We start from the raw sequence: 22,852 nt of genomic DNA, 5'->3' as shown, positions 1-22,852 counted from the left end.
TCAGCTCTGTCCAGCAAAAGGAGATGACTGAGAAGATTTTTGTTCTTTATAAGTCCTAATGGAACAATCTGCAGCAACAGTCTGAGCTTTTAATTGATAAACTAAACAGCTTTTCTTTACTTGCTACTTCACACTTGTTTAGGCACCCTTTATCCCATGCACACACGTGCAAACACTCAGGATTGTGAATTCAAGTATACTATTCCCCTCCTATTTTCTAAAGTATGAATCCACTGCTTGTTTAATCTAACAACATTAGATCATAATAGCATATTAATTTCTGATCCTCATGTCTAGGTACTGTTTGGAAAGCCCCACTAGCAAGCACAGGAAATGGATCAATCATGCAGGAAGTTCAAATGTCTCTTACAACCTGGCAAGACTCCTGCAACTGATCTGCAATAATAGAGACTTCCTAAAATGCTTTTCTGTAGAAAACGCTTCCTAAAATGCTTTTCTGTGAAAGAGTTAAAAACATTTCCTTGGAAGTCTGCAGACAGAAGAAGGCAGCTGTATGAAACAGCTGGCATAATCCCAACTCATCCTACAAACATTATATGAATGTCATAGTACAAGAAATACTAATGCAGATGCAAGTAAGAGAGTTCTGGAGTTTGTAGGAAAAGTTATATGATGAACTTTGCACGTTAAAAATAGTGTTGTAGTTCTATCTTCACACATCTCCACTGTTACTTGCACAAATGAATAAGGACAGCATAACTGCACTACCTGTGTTTGAAAAGAAAGATGGAGAGGGGGAATGAGGAAAAGAAAAGAGCTTTATATGCCAAAGAGTTCAAAATCAGTAATTAAGAAGTGTGCAGTAATAGCAGCCATACAGAGAGATACTGAGACATCAGAATCCTGAAGTCCCTAAGTATGACTCTTGAACCCTTCCTAAGCAGTATGAAAAAGCAAGAGTCAGTACCTACAGCTCCCTGTTAAAGGTGACTGACAGAAGAAAACAGGGATTTAACGAACATCCAGTAACCTTGGGGCATTTGTCTCACAAACCCGAACAGCTGAGCAATGTGGGCATTTGGCAAAGAACTGAAATTTACCTTCTTTAGAAAGTACAGATTTCAGCGCTTTCTCCATCTGACACCTCCTGCCTCCAACACAAGGGTGACACCTCACACCAGGGAATTCTTAAGAGCCAACTTAGTCTGGTCAGTTCAAATTCCCCCCAAGTTTACCTACTGCAGCATTTTTGAGAGGTCCTTGTCCTCGCTTGAAAACATTGGAAAAATACATTGAAAAAGAAACATGAAAGAGGAATACAGGGAACGTTGCCTTACTTGCAAAAAAATAAACTAAAGATTAAAATCCCTCAAATTATATTCTGAAGTCCTGCTGCAATAACTGCATCAATGTAATTAAGAAAATATCTGCATTTTACACTAGTAGGTTTTTCATTTTCAGTTTAAGTCTATAGTTAATCAAAACCTGCAAAGTAGTTGTTTATTATTTACCTGGCAGCAAGTAAATGTCTATGTTTCTTCAGCTAAATACCTATGAATTTATTAAAATGCACTGTTTCCCAAGGTTCTTAGGGAAGTATCTTTATTTTGTTGTATTTTTGTTTGTTTGTTTTTTAATTTTTGTTTTGTTTTTATTTATTTAACTTTTAACTCCTTGAAGGACTGCATAAAGATCTTCAGAGGCATAAGGAGGAAAGTGCCCTGGCTAACAAGACAGACAAAATGACACAGCATGAGCTGCATCACTTTGCAGTCTTGTATGTCCTTCTTCTGACCTAGGTGCAATTACACTTCCAAGTAGAAAAAGTTCTGTCCCCTTGGCTGAGATTAAAACAAGGCTGAGTTCTGAGGTTTGCAAGAGGTGCCACATTCACCAGTCTTCTGGAAGACAGGGGACTTTTTCCATCCGGTGCTAAGGTTCTCAAACCTTCATATGATTAATGCTTCTATTTTTCCCCTTCATCTTTTGAGAGAATACTAAATTATAGTTTAACATTTATCCTGATGTAACTTTGTATAAACCAGTGCCTCACAGTTTTAAAAAAGGGGTTCTTTCCTTAAGATCTGCTCCTATTATACTTCTGGTTTAGAGAAAATGGGAACTGATTTTGAGGCAATACTGGGGATTTTTCCCTCTGCAATCCAACAGATTTATCTTTCTCCCTTGTCTGATGGCAGCCTGTTGGAAATAGCACAATTCAGTCCCAGATAACAGCCTGTGAATACTGCTTACTTCCTCTGCAGCAAGTAGGAGAAACATGAGAGTCCATTAGATCAGTTTAGATGGTTCCAATAGTCCTTGCAGAGATATTGAGACAACCAGAAAATCTCTTAATGCCTCGGAAGTCATGAATGATTCGAAGCTTCCAGAAGGAATGACAAAATCTCTGTTCTTCGAAATTGATGATAAGGGAGTTAAATTTCCCAGTATAAGATTGGACATCTAGAAACATTTTTTGGAAATATTTTGGACTATTTTAGACTTATACAAGTCTAACTTCTTTCTGGAAGGAAGGATCTAATATTCATAACTCTGCTTCATAACTCTTTTAGTTCACACAGTTTCACTATCCACTGCTTACAAATGATTATAGCTTTTGAACATGTGATTTTTTGAGGGTGATGGTAACAACTGCAATTGAATAGGATTAGGGCATTCTACATATACAAATTCCACAGCAACAACATGAAATATTAGTCCAAATATTACTCCAGCTTTAAGAACCACTCAGTCCCAAACACCTTTCTATCTGCTTGAAAGCTAGAACTATTTTTACTTTTGCCCTATTTCTGGGTGGCTTTGGGTCTTTCTGGCACAGAAGACAAATTGAAATTCTGGTTACAGCTCTGAAACAGTCTCCTGCTTATTTTTCAGTTGCGAGGCTGCATCTATTCCCGACAGCACTGTCAAATCCCTTGAAGAGGACAGTTCCTGAAAATTACCTCCCTGCAGAAGAGATTATAATTTTTATCCAGATCACTTCTTTATTTATGAGCTTGTTTCTTTCTCCTCTTGCTTTAAGGGCATAAAGAAAACAGAAGACCTTTTTTTCTTTCTTTTTCTTTTCTTTTATTTTCACATCCTGATTCCAGAGGCTCTAGGTCTCAGTAGGATATAATATGGTGCTGGAACAAGATTTCTATTAAACTCAGAAGATTTTTCTTATTTTAAGTGCTATCAAACACTCCAAAATGTTTTATGCGACCGAAGAAGACCAGGGGCTTTTACCTGGTACAGAATCACAGTTAATACACATTTTACACCAGAAAACTTACCCCTTGGGGCAAAATTTGCCTTTTAACTACAGACAAACACACCCTGCATCAGTTTCATCTGCCCAAGCTCCATTCTCAGGGTGTGATGTGGGAGGACTGGTTCTAACAGGCAGTGAGGTGTGCCAAAGGAATAAGTGAGGAGCTTTCAGAAAAGGTCTGATAACAAGTGACATGTAATGTTTAGACAAAAATGCTGCCTGACAGTCATCCACTGTCCATTTTAGGGTACTGCAGTGAGTCACCGAGTGCTTGACAACCAACCAAATGCTGAAGCTCAGGCATCTAACTGGAAGCATTAAACCCAAAACAGTTTCTAAAAATGACACCATTTTTATGTATTTTTAGTATCTAAGCACTATCCTGGTCAGACTCTGTTAAGTAACTTTACTTCAGTAGGACTTCATGCTGCCAGATTTTTCCCCTTTACCTGTTTTATGGCTGTCACAGTTATGACAAAGAATAATGGCAATCCACTGGTAATAGGACTGGTAGGGGTATCTATCATGAGCTAAAAGAAAAGAAAATATGAAAATTAGTCCAAATTTCATTTTTACAATTGTACTTAAAAAAAAAAAAAAAAAAGGCAAGATGACTGTTTTCCAAACTCTTTATTATAATCTATGAGTATTTTTACTGCATTTTACTTCAAGTCCTGCAGAATTTCTCAAGGAAAATTCAGTTTCTGACAACTAAAATATACATCAGTAATGATGCAAACAAATGTTTTAGGGCACAGATCAGCCTTAGTCACATTCCTAAAGCATGTGACAATTTTAAGGGTCCTTACCAAAAGGAAGGTATTAATTTCATCTTAGAAAAATGAATTCAAAAGCATATTAGAAAGGAAGGAAATCTACATTTCATGAAGCTGTTTCAACACTCTATATGATCTACTGCTTACCAGCAATGTAGAGTATAACATCATCCACTTCAGAAGTGAAAATAATGTTAAGAACAGTAATTTCCAATGCTTTAGGTATTAGAGAACACTTTTTTTAGACTGCACCTTTCTGGTTGCCCCAAGTTAACATGCGGTTTTTACAATTTGTGCAATTGTTGCTGACATGCCAAAAGTGCAGTGTACACACTAAGGTTCTGAATGTGGGGGGATGTTAGTGGTTCTCTTCTTCTGCAGGAAAAATCAACATGGTCAAGTGCTGTAAAGGAAATATACACAAGAACTACTCCAAACCACAGACATTGATCAGATCCACTTTACCTGAGACTTATGGCATTGCTTTGGGAATCATTAAAGAAGAAAAAAAAGTCATACATGAAGTTTACTCTATCACTGGGGAAGAACCTCACAGAGAAAACAGATCATGCCACTTTACCATGCACACAGGAGGTTTTTGGTTGGTTTTTTTTACTGAAACAGACAATTTATAGAACACAACAAAAATGAGACCTAGCCTGTAATATTGCCTGTTCTTTAATGGTAGCACCACAATTTCAGCTTGGCAGCATACTAACCAAGAAAAATCCTACCAAAAGCATCTGATTTTTGGCTGGATAGGGTTAATCATGGCATTTCTGCCATCTGTACTCTCTCATTCTTTCTCAAGAGAGGCTCATATATGAAAATAAAGCAGGTTTTGTACCGGTGGAATTGTCATGTTTCACCAGGACACCATGATCCTCTGCCTGCCGTGCAGCTGGACACACAGCCACAACACACCTCGTGTCACCAAAATGCAGTCTGTCACCTTGTTTTGGGCATGCACATGTGTGGTGAACAACGTGGACTGGACTGTGCTGCAAGTTGAAATTGCACAATGAGACCCTGCCCCAGCTCTGCCATCCCCAGTGGAAAAGGTGGTAATGACAAACACTGCATCTTGGCCACACGAGATTCATAGGACAGGGAAGGTACCATGGTGCTCAGCTTTAAAAGGCATCTTAACCTCATAAAAAGAAAAATATTAGATATTAAAGAACGTCCAAAACGTGTTTGAATAAAAACAGAATTCCATTCTAACAAATGAACAAAAATGACTTCAACTTTTCTGCTGTTCTGTTTCAAGAACGCAGACACACAGACAAGCAGCATATCTGGAATTTCATTACTCTCTTAAGAGCTTTAAAGTTGTATTGGAGGCAGAAAACTGAATCCCTCTGCTGACTGTGCAATGGACTTTGAAGTCCACTGCACACTTAAATACATTAGCATTCATGAAGATAAAACCTAAGCATAATACTCAAATTTGGACATAATTATTTTTAAAGTTATATTCATGTTCTTTTCCTGGAGAAACTGGAAGAGTATTCTTTTTATAGACAGAATATATAAGTAGAGAAGTTATATTCATTAAACAAAAATCAGTGGCAAAATTTGTAACAAAAATTGCAATTTCTTGAGTATTATTCAACTTACCTGAACCAAAAATATAATGAGAAAATAAAAGTTGGCTACTCTTCTGAACTGCTCAAATAAGTTTTTTGGAACAAAATTCCACACTGTATACTGAAGGGGGAAAAAAAGGAGAGAGAGAGATGAATAATTACAACACAGTGCACAATTTTTCAGTGCAATTCAGTTCTGCTCCCATTGAACTCTCCTAACCTAAATGTTCTCATTCCCCAGGTCCCCTCCCCCAGACCTTGCTGCTGTATCCAATTTTTGTTCTTTTTTTTTTTTATTCCTTCTGTTTTAAGTACAGCTAGCAGGGAAGCAATGGTAGCAACTGCATCTCCTCTACAGGCCAAGTTTAAAATGTTTTCCTCCAACTGGGACAGGGGCAGCTGGAGTAATTTGGCTGCTTGTGTCCTGGGTAGGAGGAAAGAAATTAATTCCTGCAGCTGTAACGTTCCCTTCAACACTACAGCAATGAGGCACATCCCCACCATCAGATCTATTGATTTCAATCCAAGGACACACCGGGAGGGAATCCGCAACTGCAGTCCACTGCTGATTTATTTTATGCAGAGTACTGGCTTTCAATCTGGCTATTTTGAAGAAGAAGCAACCCAGCTTCATCCTGCCTTTTAAGTAGTTTTGGTAACACTGGATGAAAAAGTACTTTTCTTCAAAAAGCCTGACCAACTTGCTTAATTGCTCTGTACTAGAGTTTTGAGGAAAGAAGGGTGAGAGAATGAGACAAACTACACAAGAAGCAACTCAGCTTTTCCCTCAAAACAGTTCAGTTTGTTTCATTTGGAATATTGTATATGCACCACTAGACATAATACAGGCATGCACATCTGCCACGACTTCTTAAGTAACATATCAAGTGGTTTTACCATGACAAATTGATTACCTTACCTTGGATGATATGATTCTGTTGTCTGCAAACTTCTGAGGAACATAATGGCCATGCTGGGGGAAACGGTTTGCTATATAAATAGTTCTTGTGTCGCTTTGATGCGGTGGGTCAAAACCCTATAACACAAAATAAAAAAAGAGGTAATGAAGAAAGTTGATTTTGTTAACTGCTGTTTTTTAAAATTCTGTGGAAAAAGACATTTGGATATCAAACAGCAGTTTCAAAGAGTAAAGAAAATCAGTGTACAAAACTGAAGTCTGCTGTGTCCAGACAGTTTTCAAAAACTGTGGGGAAAAAAAATCCAAAATCTTACTTTTGAGGTTGTGTACTCATTCTGAAAAAAAAATGAAAGGAAAAAACCCTGTCTCAGTGCTGGAGAACACTTGCTACCATGCAAACTTGAAGCCCTGCAAAACTTAAAAAGGAAGAAACAGAAATAATTTACAAAACCTCATAACCATGCTTCCAGTAACCCTAATAAAAACAGATTATTGAGAAAAAGGTCAAAACATACAAACTATATTACTATGCTGTGGTAACTGGATTTTGAAAAGATTCTCACCAGAGAAAAGCCAAAAGCATATACATCTGACCAGACAGCAGTATTTTTCCTAACAAGTTCTAGCTCCAAGAACTAACATTTTGTCTCATTTCAAATGTCATTTCCTGCCACTATGACCAATTCATATGGTGCCAAAGTGAAAGCAAACCCATGGAAGGAAAAAAGAAAAAGCATACTCAGAAATACTTATCAATAATTTCCTGCCAAAACAGATGATCTGAGTGAGGTCCCTGGGAATCAAAGCCCTGTTGCAGGTCTAATGGTCAGTGTTTTCATCATCTGCTTCTTCAAGAGGAAGAGGAACACAAGTGTTAAACCTGCAGATGACACCACCCTGGGACTGCAAGAACACCAAGTAAGAGAAAATTCTTGACCAACCAGATGCACAGAACACAAAGATCCAGCACAAAGAAACTGCATCCAGAAAAAGAGAATAAAAGCCCGTAAAGGAATTTGGAAAAAAATGTCAAAGGCTATAAGAGATCACAGGCTAGACATGAGTCATCCACGTCACCCCACTGAGAAAAAGGCCTTCAGTGCAGAGGAGACTGGAGGAGGAGTGGGAAGAGTGGGAGCCACAGCTGAAGAACTGTGAACCAACTGGACAGCACCCAGAGGAGTGCAGCACGAGCCCCAAGAGATCCTGAAAACATGACATATAACGCAAGGCTGAACAATCTAAAAAGCAAAGAGCAAACAAATTAGAGTAATTTAGCCTGGAGGAGAGGAAACTTGGGATATCCTAGTAAATCTCCTGAGACACAGAAGACTGTTCCATTGAGAAAATGGGTGCTTTGAAGGCCAAAGAAGAACAGAAGTAAGCAGGGTTAAGCTGCAGGTAAGAAAACTTAAGTCTGAGTATTGGAAAGCAAACAAATACCTTTGTTGTGGAAAGGATAATTAAATACCAAAATAAATCACGAGGAAAGGTTGCAATGTCTGTAACACAAGGGCTTATATCTAGGTCATTCAAGTCTATGTTTAATTGAGCCTTTCCTGGGGCTACATGACTCACCAGAACCCCTCCTAGCAACAATGTTCTGACCCAGAGAAGCAGGTGATGGCAGAACACAACCAAACAGTAGTAATTCTGATAATAGGCCAAGAAGACCACTAAAGAAAAAGGCAAAAAGCTTTTACATATGAAATAAACTAGTGAAAATAAATTTGGAACTGTTGTTTGATTTGGAGTCAATGACTGTCTGCAAAGTGGTGAATTCCACCATCAGCATCACACACATTCCTAATCTTAGAACAACTTGCAGAGTTTACACAATCTCCTTGTTCTTTGATGCCAAGTGCAAGGACAACTGGTGGCGTCCTTTGCTAGAAAGGGCATTATCAATTCTACCACTGCAGGTGAGGAAACTGCATTTACAGTTGTTTTGCTCCACTTGTGAATGAGGCTCAGAGCTTTATTCATGTCAAATAAAAAGTGACACTTCACAAAACTCCAGAAGATACTTCTTTACCAGTTAACTACAGAAGATGAACAGTGAGCACAATGACTGACATAAAAAATGGTTGGTATAACCAAACATTATTTTTTTTTAATTCATTAATATCTCTAATGCAGGTCATTAGGCATGTTCACATTCAGGATGGTGTCATTTTACAGTAAAGGAATAATTTAAAAATCCTCTCAAACATACAAATATTTGTGTTTGGCATCATTACTACAGAAACATTCTGCTTTAGAAAGAAAGAGGTCCAGAAAAATGAAGGGAGAAAGAAAGGAAGGGGGATTTTTCAAAGAGATTTGAAGGAGAATAAACTTTAGATGACAAGCAGTGGAAGGCTGGTCTAGTCACATGCTCCAGGGTGAAAACTTGTTTAAAGATAAGAGTGGAGCAGGGAGACAAAGATAGGGGAAAGGATGGAAAAAAATACACAGGATACCAAAAGCAAAATGCAAGGAACTGTTTGCAGCTTTAGAAAAGAAATACAAGCATGAAAGGAAGATGAAAAAAAAAATGTACCTGTTAACTGCTGACACAAAACTTAAAGAGAAGAGTGTTTGTAGCAGAAGCATTTTGGATATCTGACATTAGTGACACATTATTTCAATCCAGAAGATGCCACAAATAAAAGCATTTTTCAAGCAAGAAAAAAGGTGCCTAATTAGTAAGACTTCATGCACAGCTCTCTTCTACATCTCAGAAAATGTCTGGCACTCACAAAATGCCAGACATCCTCACTTTGGAAAGTCTACAGCCTGAAAAAATTCCACTCTAAATCAAACAGATGTAAAGCAAGGAAAAAAAACCACAAAGAGCAAAGAAAACAAGTTGCAGTCTTCTTTCTGGCAGTGATAAATGCTAACCTGCATGTCACTTGCTGAACACTATTTAAAGATAAATCAAAGATTACTGACTGACTAGGATATCATTGAATTTTTTTATATGCCCTTTTTAGGCCACTATCTGAGCACCTGAAGGTTGATGAGTATGATGACATTTTATGATGAAGAGTAAAGACCTCTGTACAACTCCAGCCTCACTGCACAAGCACTTCTATCAGAATGACTACCTCTGCTGAAGCAGGCTCAGATGATTAAAAGCAAGAACTTTACTTTCCAAATAAATCAGAATCTCAGGCCATAAAAGTTTACAGGTGCAGTTGTAGAGCTAAAGCAGCTTAAATTTGCAGTCTATAGAGATTTAATTCTGTTTTGTTGACATTTGCCATGGAGAAAGCAGGAAGCTGTGCAGTCAGCAGATCACAGTGCACACGCAAGGCAGGCAAGGGGACAAAAACCCCTCAGTTGTCAGAGCTGGGTTGGAAAAGGACACATCCCTGACAACCTCAGTGGCTTGGCTGTAGTCACAGCAGGAAGTGAGTGTCAGAGCTGGGAATAAAAACCAGATTTCCTAAGTTTTATGACTATAACTACTAAAAATCACTTGAAATTAGCCAACAACCCTGCCCTCTCATAATTAGCTGATGAGACCACAACTAAGCAGATCTTCCAGAGAAATTTTAATTACACATCTCTCCAAGGAAAATTCTGCACAGACATTGAACTTCATTGTTCAAGAGCTGAAACATCTTTAACTGTACTCTAACTATGGAGCTGGTCACAAAGCCTGCTCCTGACACTAAACTGACTCGTCCAAATTTCTGCCCAGCAAGGGATTTTCCACAGTGACTCTGTGCAGCCAGCAAAGCGGTGCAGAAAGCACACTGTTTCCTAATTTCACTTAATAGACAGTTCTTCTCTCTCTAACGTCATTCTCCAACTCAGCTGCAAAAGTAGGGTAACATGCCCTTGTCAAAGGATTTCTGCAGCTAAACAGCATGAGCAGAGAAACCCTAAATTAGAGTCTTGCAAAATTATTAAGTTGTCACCAATCTCTTTCCAAAAAAAGTTAGTTTTCCTGCAGTTATCTAGTGAAGTGATTTCTACCCAAGTGCACAGATCACTGACTTCTGACTATTTGCCACTGACTGACAAATAATGCTGAATATATGACAAGACCTGGTATTTAAGGCTTCTTGACCAGGTGTATTACAGGCATATATATTACATGAATCCCCTTTAAATAAAATTTGACCTTAAGATGAAGTGACCTGATTTTTCTCTCCTTCATGTTGCAAATTAAATCTATATTTATTGTCTAAAGTTCAGTTCTTCAAATGATTTACCAATACAAACCAGGCATTATCTACCCTTGGAATACAGCTCTCATTTAATCTTTGCTACACACTTGCCCAGAAGTTTTGCACCCAGATGAACTTAATACTTTGGTTTTAAAAACAGCCTAAAAGCATGCCACTTATATACAGTACACAGATACTCTAGTCAAGCTGATTTATAAAGCACAAATGAAAATAATCTTAAAAAAAAGAAAGAGAAAGAAGTGATTCATAGTTTTCATTTCTTATAAATTTGAATGACTGTAAGCAAAGTCTGAGTAATTTTCACTAAACTTCTTCAGCAGTTACTGTTCTAAAAGTTAGACAGTGCAGTAAATTAGGCCCCTTTAAAACAGCACAGAAAACATATCCCGGGGAACTGAGGAGAACTATTTAACTGTAATTTTATGCAATTTATTTCATGAAAGCCATGGGATTCAACAGCCACTCCCAAACAACTCTAGCCTACATTTTGTCTGCATCTCAACCACCGTACTTGGAGAACTGCCCATCGGCCATCAGGTACGGAAAACTGATCCATCCATTTTCCCACTTTGGTCTGTGGTTTTGGTTTTGTCTTGGGGGGTTTTCCCCAGCTTTTTTAATATATCATGCCAGTTTTCTGATCATATAATAAAAAGATTCCCCTCAAAAGAAGAGTTTTACACTGCTGCTGAGGAAGCCCTAATAACACATATAACAAACTAGGCAACAGCACAGGAAGCAAATGAGGATCAGCACTAAAAAAAGACCCTCCCAACACTTGCAAGCTCAAAGGAAGAAAAGAAAAAAATGCCTTTGTACTCAACCTGTTGCTGTAACATAGACATCTACTGCCAGACTTAACACTTCAACAGCACTATTAAGGTATGGCAGTGTGCACCAATGCCCTCCCAGCACTGTTAGGCAAGACAGCAGAAATCCACAGACCTTTCAGCAAGGATTACTGACATGAGATCAGCAAGCAACACATCAATTTCATTATCAAGCTTTGCAATATATGCATTGGTAATCATAAATCATCTGCCAGGTGGTTTTTGCTTATGACTTGCATAAACTTAGCATACTTTAATATCTCCCAGGGTTTCTCATTCATTATTCACAGCTTTTACAGAGGGGGAAGAAAAACCAAACTTATATTTGCCAAAGGAACTTCTGCTATGTGACCACTGAAAAGTGAAAGGGGTTTGAAAGAAGGAAGTCTCATTCAGAGCCTCTTCCTCCTTTAAAAACCCACACTGAACACAACAGAAAAAAGCAACAGTTACCCTAAAACCTTTCTGAATATCACATACTACTTAATAAAGCCAATAAACAGAAGAAAACGTGGTCCCAGAAAGCCTTTCTCCTAGGGAAGTGACTTGACTGATCATGGCTGCAGAAGCAGAACAGCACATTTCCTGGCAGACAGCCCAAAAGTCTGCTATTACACTGCTGTCAAGATATATTTTGATTAAAGGTGTTTTGAGGAAATGGATTTTCTTGCTTTGGATTTTCTTCTGAATATACATAGAATACTTTTCCCTCTGTCAGATAAGATGATCTATTCACACTCTGTGCCCATTTTCAGAAGTCTGTGTAAATTTGTACTCCATATAGTCAGCCAATAATTCTTTCAGTCATGTAACTGGGCAGCAGTCAAACTGAATTTGCCTTATCAAAGGTTAGCATGAAGGAAGAAACAGCCTCTCACAGCAATTTTAAACACTGCTCTAACAACTAAAATAGTGAATCAGCTGAAGCACCCTGATGTGTACACAGTGCCATGCAATTTGTACCTCCCCTTTTAAATACCACAGCACTAAAGAAATAAAACTACTTAAAAGTCAATGCACGATGTGCAACTTCCTCTTCCCTCTTACTGTATCTACAGCTGTTCAAAATATCTGATAATAAATCACATTGTAACCTCCTAAAGGTCCTAAAAGACCTACAACAAGATTACATTCTTTTGTGAAAACACACCCTCTAGGTAACAAGGTCTGTGAAATCACGAGGCAATAACCCTTCCTTTCACAAAGTTAAAATACGCCTAGTGCTGCAGTAAGAAAAGTTGCACTGGTGCATGCCTCAAAGTCCTGCTCACACAGAGCTCAAGTTGTTCTTACTTTACATACTATTTTGTCAAAATGCCCACCAAAAATAACTTGGAAAAATCCCCTTAAAATTAAAAAAAATCCCTTAAAATTAAAAAAAATCACCTATCTTCTCTTTATTTATCTGCATACACAACAAGCAAGGTAAGCTGGCCTCATTCACTGCTAACATACTGCCCCACACCAGTTCCTCTGCTCAGGTCACTGCCAAACAGAGTGGTCTTGTAACATCAATAAAATCAGAAAGGAAAAATGAGCTGGACAGGCAAGTCAATATTTCTAACAGAGCACTCTCGAAGGCTGCTATGGCATGTCCAGTTCCTGTTAGCAGCAAAGGATTCGAACGGAGATTCAGGTAAATTGTTTAATTCAGAAATAGTCCAACTTGCATCAATGAAGGAAATGGCTTTCTTCTCCTCCCCTGAAATCCAAATTACAGTATTTACAAAGCATAATCCGTTTTGGACTTCATATGATAATACAAACCTGAGACCTTGTAATAGCTGCTCTTTCACAACTGTCTTCAACAGAATGCCAAGATTCACTTTATTAATCTAGTAACCAAAGAGGACCTACACAAAAGCCAGGGAGGGACTGTTTGTAAGTTCTTATAGTGATATGACAAAGGGGAATGGCTTTAAACTGAGAGGGCAGATTTGGATTAGATAAAAAAAAGAAATTCTTCCTTGTGAGGGAGCAGAAGCCCTGGCACAGGGTGTCCAGAGAACGCGTGGCTGCTCCATTCCTGGAAGTGTTCAAGGCCAGGGTGGATGGGGCTTATCCTCTTGCCTCAATGTGCTTAACCAGCCAAATGCCTCTAATACATTCTTTGTCCGTTGCTTCATTTTAAGATGCTCCCTGTCAGACACACAGATCATAAATAACTTTTGCTCAGATGCTTTTTGGAAAAAGAGACTCTACAATAAATTGTCTTCTGCTCCAGTGAAGGAAAAAACTTAGTCAACATTCAGGTTCTAAGAAGCAAGCCTCAATCCCAAAAGCAGGGCTAGTGGCTCCTAAGCTACATTTCAAGGCCAGTCAGTGTGCTCTATTTTTTTTTCTTTGAAATAAAATGCTTTTTGTAAAGTCCAAGAAGTTGAAGAGACACTGAAGCTTGACAGTGTCTGTAGTCCAAAATGCCAAATGTGGTCTTTTGCCACATGGTCCCAAAGCAGCCCATTGCTCGAGCATGGAAATGAAGATGTCTCTGCAGTTCCAACCACACAGTTCTAATTTCAGAACTAAAAGTTTTCCTCTGTGGGCTCCAGGAATTAGCTTTCTTTGTCTACAATATCATCTTCCTGTCAGACATGTACAAAAGGAGATAGGCAAGATTTTTAAAGCTGAAGGGTGACTTCAGACACCCATCAGGAGACAACTACAGAGCATCACATTTTATAAAATAAGAATTGAGAGCTCAGAAAGCACTACAATTCTGCAATAATCAACCATAGAAATAGCAGCTTCTAAACAGGCCACACTAAGAAATACAGAACCAATGCAAGAAATGAAACATTTAACACACAAATCCTTCACATACCTCTAATGACCAAAGGATGGATGTCAGAAAAAGAACCCCCCCCCAAGTGTATCCTTTCTGTACATTCTCAGCATTTGTTAAGTAGGTTTACAGCAGATTTTTATTATTAAATAAAGCATTCAAATCTGTGACGGGCTATGAACTTTCCCTGAAGGCAAGAAAGCAGCTCAAATTTTGTAGATAGCAATTTCACCATAACAAAATGACATTTCTCAAGTCTATGACAGGAAAAATACAGAGCAATCATACATTCCTTCACATACTGGCATACTAAATACACTACTATCTTAAAATGAAATGCTGTTTACCCTCTGCTTTGAAGAATCATTTATAAAAGTATTTTACACAAGCATGAAGGGCTCCTGCTCTGGACTACTCACACAGCCATTATGGGAAACCCTTGTTTTCAATATTTGGATTTGTTCTAGCAGGCAATAGCTATTTATGCCAATCAGCTCCTACACTGGAGTGCAATTCATATTTTCTTTCAGCACAGAACAAAAAACAACAAACCCTTTCCAAAAGTATCTTCCCCCAAAATCATTATTAAATAATAAAACTTAAGGCTTTTTCAAAATGTGTGACAAAATTATACTGACAATTGCTGACAATGGCTGCTCAACAAATTTCACAGGAAGAGAATTTAGTTCATTGCTGGAACTGTCTAGCTCTTTTTCTAACATGCTTTGAAAAAGCCTGCTCTGCAAAACATTACAGTTGTGAGTCTACTGCATCCACCCAACAGCATTTTTAGTTCTAATTCCATTTTGAACACGATTTATGATTTAAGTGTCAGTTTAATGCCCTGCTTTCAGACATGTGTACAGACTAGTCTATCCTTAAAGCTTACTAAATCTTAAGCTTCCTTTCCATTTTCTTGCAGTTCTCTTTCCAAACGGAAATGTAAATATCTACAACAATGTGCACGGCCACACAAAGTAACACAGAAACATGCAAAGGAGTAACAAAATGCAACAACAGATGACAAAATGTATTTTGGGGAATAAACCATTTAAAACCTCTTCCTCTAGTAAAACATTTCAGGATAAAAACAGTTTGCCTTTTGTCAGCATCATTATCTCTCCTTCCCATTTACAGGAAATTTCTCCTTTCCCAGACTTATTTTTACTCAAAGTAAACAAGGAAAAAAAAAATCCTCTTAAGTCACTGCGTGTGGGAGGCCAAGGAATTGCAGGCGTTTGTTTTTTAAATCACAGTGTAGTTCTCAGTCCCACTTTCTATCTTTCCTACCATGGTCTGCACTAATGCTAAGTGGTTTTGTGAACAGCAGGTGAAAAGAGGTTGAAAAAAGTCTAGCTGCAAATATGTCACCTGTGTTTTGCTAGAAGATATGACCTTGCATTTACAGAGACACTTTGTCACATCTATTTTGCTGCAGTTCTTACCTGCTTGCTTAATAAACAGATTTTGTGCTAGAAACTAAAGGATTTTTTTGAGAGGTAAACCTTTTCCTGGTGACGTAATTACAAAAACAGTCATAACTACTCAGCACATCACAATACAGTCAAGAAAAAGCAAGAGCAGATCGTCAGTGAAAGTCACAAGTCATGACGCTTTTAATGAAATTTAAACACATTGTTATATTTTTCTTTTATAACTTCTGAATCTCCATCCCAGAGGAAAGCAAATGTCAATTTTAATGAAGTCAGACAACCCATTTAAAACTAGAAAAACAAATACCAATGATATTCAAAACACATGTTGAATGTTACTAAATCCAGCACGTCTACTTGCCTTAGATTACAAATTTTACCTTCCACTGAGTGCAGAAACAATCTCTAAGCAGTAAATAGAGCTTTCACCCATCCCAGCAGATACTCCCTATTGACCAGAACACAATTCGTTTTTGCTCATTGTTAACAAAATTCTATTTTTCTCCCTCTTCTCCCTTAGTCACATAAAAACCATAAACAGACAGAAACTATTAAGGGAGCAGGACCCCATTAGTGCAGGAATATCATACAGTCAATTAAACAGTCCTATTATTGAGTGATAAGTGAAAACTTGGCACAACAGAAATTTGCTGTTTAAAAAGCTCATGGATAGGAGAAAAAAGAAAAGAGGATGGGATAAGAGACAGTCAAATACCCAAGCCTCACAGCAAGGCAGCACATCAGACAACACCGATCTTCCCATTTTTAAAACAGTCTTAGAAAGAATCAGTGTCAGGACTGGTTTGATTATGTTTTGGTATGCAATTCTTAGATTTAATTTTCATGAGGCTAGACTTAGGAATTACACACAGGACACAACGGATGTCTCCATTTGGAGCAGACAGCTGGCTGAAGACAGGGCCAGGTTCTGCAGGCTTTGGAACACATTGTGCTGCAAATGTATCAGCCCTCAGCAGCCACAGAATACAAAGAGAAAATAAGGTTAAAAGACCCTAACACATGGGAGCACTAGTCCAGCAGATCAAAGTACATCTCTAGTAAAGAAAAGAGCGCCACATTTGCTCCTGTGCTAAGTTACAGGAGGGGAGGCCTTGACCTCCAGCTCTCAAACTACTCCAGCAAAGCAATGCAACCTTGGGGCTGTTCCAACACGCACCTTGCTGATCCCTCAGTGATAATTCAGAAGGTATTCACTGTGCAGTCTGAACCCCAGGAACTTCTCTGAGCAAATACGTATTTATTTTTCTAGCATAAAATAGCAAGTAGTTAGTTAGCTTTAGCCAGAAAGGGGAAGAGGCCTCATTGACAAATAAGAGGGGGAGAAATTGTACTCCAGAATAGCAAGGTGATTTCAGAAGCTAGATTCTCAGTCACTGGATTAGTTTAAAGTACTTTTGACATTCAGAAAACAGAAGGAATTTGGGTGTGGGGGGAAGGAACTGTATTCAGTAAAATGATTAAGTGAAAATAATACACACTTGTCAGTGCAAACAATGAAATAAATGCTGTCCACCTCGTTCACAATGCCAATAACTGCAAGGTATTACAAAATACCATCTGTCCTCTCAGAACATCTTAACAGTAACCAGCATGTGAAAGGAAAAAAAAAATCCCATCCCAGACATCCAATCCTCTCGTGCTCATCTATTTAAGGACATTCCCTTATTAGTAAAAAAAAAATTCATTAGAACACATCTAGAAGATGAACACTCCTACAGATGCTGTGCTGGCTGTGGAGGGTGTGAGGTGTGACAGGCACTACCTACACAGGACAGTCAAAAACATTCCCAGTGATCACCCCTCAATGCAGCCTATGGAGAACTTCTGGACTTGATAAACTCCTGACATCCCTCCCAATCTGAACCTTCTTATAACCACGAAATAAATCAAATAGCCTGGTAACTAGGTTTGACAGTTAATCCATAGATTTTAGCTTTGATTTATAGTAAAATAAGAGAACTGCATTTGCGCAAACCCAGCTCTCCACAGCATTAAAGCTGTTGTGCACTACAGCATTGAGGTCCTTAAACTGCAAAGATACTCAGCCAAATCCAGCTCAACACTTGTCTTGATTTGTCATTAATATAAGAGGAACCAGACAAGCAACTCTTAAGGTTTTGTCCATATAGAATCCTTTGGACTTTACTGAGCTGTTAGACAACAGCTCAAAAGGCTCAAACTCCTCATAACAGCAATAGAAGAGAAATCCTGAGTTCCTTCTCCAACTGACAGGACTAACAATTTAAAATTATGTAGCTAAAATCATACATACAAGGGTATTCTACCACAATTTTCAGAGACCTCCTTGCCAGAGAACTGAAGGTGTCAGTACATTCTGTTAATAGCACTGCAACAGCTCCTGCACTGCATATGCACCATCAGAGAGCAGCACAGCCCAAATGCTGCCATAAACCCCCAAAAGGAGAAGTGGAACAGAAAGTCCCTGGGTGCTACAAATGTCACTGTACTCTCCTTTTGTGTTGGTACTGCACAAACTCGACTGTGGCAGCCACAAAAGCACCAGGTACACAGATTTGCCATGAGGTCTAACCCATCATATCTGGAAATGCAAATAAAACACACTATGCTATTCCTGAATATTAATGATGCTTCCTATCAACTGTTGTTTATCCGGTTGCTTTTTTCAAGCAGAGCTGGCTGTGCCTGGGGCGTTATGCAACCCTCCAAATCCACATGCCTACTGCTCTCTGAGATCTCAAGGTAACAGAGCTGGAACCCAGATATCTCTCCCGCCCAAAGATTGTTTTTATCATAGCATTTTACTCAAAGCCATGAATTGTAACTCCATTTTGCTCTTTATTTTTTCAATACTAAAACCTAAATACTTCCAACTATTAACTACATTCCATAACATCACATTAACTAGAAAGTTAATGACTTACCATGCACCTTATTTAGGATGAGGCAGCATTAGATGGAGTAAAACTGATAAACTGTCTCTGCTATGGTGGTGTGAATTGTTTCAGAAAAACAAGAAAACCAGACTGAAGGCCAAGATACCAAACAACCTGGTGATTTGTGCCACATAGGCACTGAAGGCTGTACTACTGTCACCCATTTCTTAGATACAACAAATCACTAAAAAATATCTAACACCTCAGTTAAAAAACAGTGACAGACTTTTAAGATGATAATAAGGATGAATGAAGCCTTACATTCTCAGCATGTCTCTTCAGATGACTGTTCATGCCTTTCTATCCCTTTCTGTAGGTCTACAGGCATGCACTGGACTTCACAGAGAAAGCACAGCAAAGTCACTACTTCCAAAACATAGCTAAAATAGTCTGAATTCCATACCAGGTTCTCTCATTACTTTAAGTTCACCTGCTTCATTCTCCCCCCATCTTAACAATGCAAGTTCTCAAAACCATATACACTCCTGAGCACTCAGTATATGCAATACTGTTCTCTTAAGCAAACAAGAAGTTGCAAAACAATTCACTGGTTTCATACATAGAGTACTTAAAAACTACATCAAAGCACCTTCAGCTAAGTACCAGTCCCTCCCCCTTTCCCCAATCCCTTACTACTTTTCCAGCATTTCTGCACACCAACGTTTTCCTTTTGTATTACTACAACATCCCACTTGCATCACTCCCACACATTTGCCTGACTCCAACCCTCCTGTAAGCATGAGGACCCTTTTATAAAACCCATTGCCACATCAAGCACAGGTACAAACGCACGCTCCAAAGGCATCCAAACCCACACATTCCTCTCTTCTCCTCTCAGACACAGATTTTGGCACCTTTTCATTCGATTATTTCTGTCACCCCACTCTTCCCACTCATTCTGGTTATGTTGTCAGCATCCTTCCCCATGTTTTTAGCCCTCTGACATTCTTTCAGAACCTAAACATCACAGCCATGTGGAGAAGCAAACATATGGTGGGATCTATGTTAAACTAGCAATTACACACAGGGATGAGTTGTCTGAGTGTCTTTAGGAAGAAACATGCAGTGTGATACCTATCTTAGGCCATTTTCCATCTTTATGAGCAGTGAAACAACCAAGCTGTTAACATCTGTGACGTCTATAGGAAAAAACCCTATAGGAAAATTGCAGTAATTTTTTCTCATCAGTACTATATTTAGATGTCTGCCAAGACAGAATTGAATTTTTTTTGTCCTGCTTTTCTACTACACTAGTTCTTTTCTTCCCTGTCAAAACTAGTGCAAGTTTTAAACAGTTATTTTCTACCAGTTTCCTTTAAGAAGCACCAAAACCTCCTTGTGCCAAGTTTATTGCTCATCTTATTACACTAATGTTTTGCTTTCTATTAAGGGCAAACAGATTTCTGGAAAGCTGGTCAGTGTACTACTTGCAGTGAAAAAAGCAACCATGTTTCATACGTGAGCTGCTAGCACTGATACAGCCCTAATCTAAACTCTATGGAATACAGCATAATGCTGCTTTAAAAACCACACACACAAACCTCAAGCCACCTTCAAGTGGAAAAAACGACAGCTATGTTATAGCAGGTATTTTTTTCTAAAAAACGTGTGTATGACTGTAACAGAACAGAAGAGTGTGGTCAGAGCTCAAACAGAGCAATTAATTTCCAGGTCAGTAACTCTTGGTGTCAGACCAAACTACTGAGCACTGTCAAGTTGGCACTGAGACCATGACCACAAGCTCTCTGCCTCAGACACAGAACTGGGAAAATCTATGGGCCATTGGAAATGAGGTCAGGGAAGAACAGGAGGAAAAAGGAAAACACAAATTTTTGTTTTGTTTTGTTTTGTTTTTGTAAAAAGTGACGCAACAAATTAAACAAATAATTAGTGAGACTAAAGCTTTAACAAATCAAAATCTGAAAACCTAACTAATGGAAGCTCTTGCACTAACCTGGACAACATGCGGGATGCAAAGTAACTCCAAAGAACGGAAGAAGTTCTTTTACAAATACATCATTTAGAAAGAATTTGTCCCTTAGAGAAAAGGCAAGCAGGATAATGCCGGTTGGGGCAGGAAGCCGGCCAATACTTTAGATCAAAATAGTAAAACTCGATGTACTTCCCTGCTACAGCAGCACAGACGTGACAGCCACGGCTGCCTGGTTTTCCCTGCTCGTTCTAAGCCAGCACAGCAAGCAGCGCCCGTGTGGGGGGACAGGCACCCTCACTGGTGCCTTTTCCAAGTGGTTTCCCCCGCCAAAAGGATTTCACGGATGTTTTCCTTCAATTTCATTCACTTTCAAATCCTCAGCACGCAGCGGCTGCAGAGAGCTCAGGTACGGGGAAATATTTGAGAGACGCACGTCAGATGAAAAAGCCTGAAAACATTTCGCAACGGGAAGGAGGAAGAAGCTGCCAATCTCTGAAGTGTCGGTCCAGGGAAAAGGGCACCGGCATTTCTCCGGGAAGTTTGGGGAGCCCTTCCCAACGGGGGCTACACGAAAGGGAACGCCGTCCTCTGTGCCAAGGGGGTTTCGAGGGAAAAAAAACAAACCAAAAAACAAAAACCACAAAAAATCCAACCAAAGGCCAAAAGACCGAAACACCCCAAACCCTCGGATGCGGGTTAAAAAACAAATTTAAAAACCCTTCAATAGCGATCCAAGTGCAGCCTGCGGGTCTCCCCAGCCCTCTCCCGCACCCCGGCCCTGTGCCCCGCTTCCTCCGCGAACCCGCGGCCCGGGCGGCGCCGTCGGGACGGGGCCGAGCTGAGAGCCCGCCCGGCCCGTGGCGCGGAGGGTGCAGGGAGGCACCTACCAGCTGCTGCCGGACCCAGCGCAGCATCCCCGGCGGCGCGGGTCGCGGCCCCCGCGGCGGGGCTCCCTCGGCAGTGCCGCGCCCTCCCTCCGCTATCGCCGCCGCCGCCTCAGGCGAGCCGCCCGCCGCGGCTGCTCCCCATGGCGCGGGGCCCACGCCGAGTCAGGAGCGGCACAGCCCCGCCGGCGCCCCGAGCCGCGGCTGCCGCCGCCATCACAGCACGGCCGCTGACACTCGGCGGCTGCGGCCGCCCCGGGAAGTGACGTGGCGGGGCGGGGAGAGGGGCCGGTGTGAGCGATGGAGCCGTGAGGGGGGAGCCGCCGTGACCTGCCCCGGGCCTGGGTTGCCGTGGTCCGGCAACTCCACCGGCCTGAGGTGTGGCTTCTCGGGCGCAAGAGCCGTGCGTGCGCCCGAGTGATCCTCGGGCAAAATTCCAGCTCCCCACACGGCCTCCGGCCGCAGCCCGTCAGGGCTCAGCGCCCTCAGCCCTATGATGGCCCCCTGTTCTACCCAAGGGAAGCTGCTTCTCAACTTGACTGTTTTATCTTTGCAAAAAGTGCAAAGCGTACACATGTTGGAATAAAGACTTTGAAAAGAGAGCAGATAATCACTGATTTAAAGTTAAAGCCCAAGTGCAGGGTGTGTGGGTCTCCCAAAGCAGGGAACAGGTGCTGGAGGCTCTGGCGCCCTGCTGCTGGCAGCATCGTCTTGAGCCGCTGTTTGTTAAAACCGGGTGTAGAAACGTGCTGATGCCAGGCAGTGATCTCTCTGAAATCTTCTCACCTGGACGCGTCCCTGTGTCACCTGCTCTGGGTGACCCTGCCTTGGCAGGGGGGTCGGGCTGGGTGATCTCCAGACGTCCCTCCCAACCTCGGCAAAGCTGTGATTTTGCTCTGAAAACAGCTGTTGCTTATCGAACAAAACAGTGTTCAGTGTTCAGACACGCCTATGCAAGTCTGCAGCTTCTGTGCCTCTGTGACTAAGAACTAAAGGAGATTATTTTGAGCAGTAAATACCTGGGCATTTGTGACCAAATACAGTTGTCCCTGAAGTCAGTGACAATTTTGACACTGAATTAAAGAGAAGTGTTTCTGTGGGTGAAGAGCACTGTTCCTGCTGCTCCCATTTGTTCCCAGGGAATTAGGACTTTTAGCAACGAATCATAATCGTATCTGCTATAGTATTATAGTGTTCATATAGAAATTTAGAATGTAATTCAGGATTTAAGATGGATGATCTAATGTCTGAGCAATGGAATGTTTTGGTGGTTTAAGCATCTGCGTTTAATTAGAAAAATAACGTTTAAACAGCAGGGAATAAAACTATTTTTATCAGGCACTTAAGAAAG

At 40.2% G+C, this 22,852-nt stretch overlaps 1 protein-coding gene across 10 annotated transcripts in view; it reads right to left on the bottom strand.

The window, feature by feature from the left end:
* ATP11B (ATPase phospholipid transporting 11B (putative)) overlaps positions 1-21,774 on the bottom strand; it is a 64,989-nt gene extending 43,215 nt beyond the window's left edge. For all 10 annotated transcript variants that reach the window (XR_005952779.1, XR_005952781.1, XR_005952780.1 and 7 more), the window contains exons 1-4: positions 21,505-21,774; positions 6,520-6,636; positions 5,632-5,721; positions 3,685-3,765 (exon numbers count right to left, since the gene is read on the bottom strand). Coding sequence is in view for 7 of the 10 variants with exons in the window: in XM_041405695.1 (XP_041261629.1) it covers positions 3,685-3,765; positions 5,632-5,721; positions 6,520-6,636; positions 21,505-21,531 (315 nt within the window). In the remaining 3 variants the exon portion in view is untranslated. The remainder of the gene's footprint in view (positions 1-3,684; positions 3,766-5,631; positions 5,722-6,519; positions 6,637-21,504) is intronic.
* Positions 21,775-22,852: the final 1,078 nt, after the last annotated feature.

Source organism: Onychostruthus taczanowskii, unplaced genomic scaffold (genome assembly GCF_017590055.1).
Source record: "Onychostruthus taczanowskii isolate IOZ18803 unplaced genomic scaffold, ASM1759005v1 scaffold24, whole genome shotgun sequence".
In the NCBI taxonomy this organism is placed as follows: Eukaryota; Metazoa; Chordata; class Aves; order Passeriformes; family Passeridae; genus Onychostruthus; species Onychostruthus taczanowskii.
The sequence above is the reverse complement of the archived record's forward strand: the minus strand, read 5'-3'. Positions and strand labels throughout refer to the sequence as shown.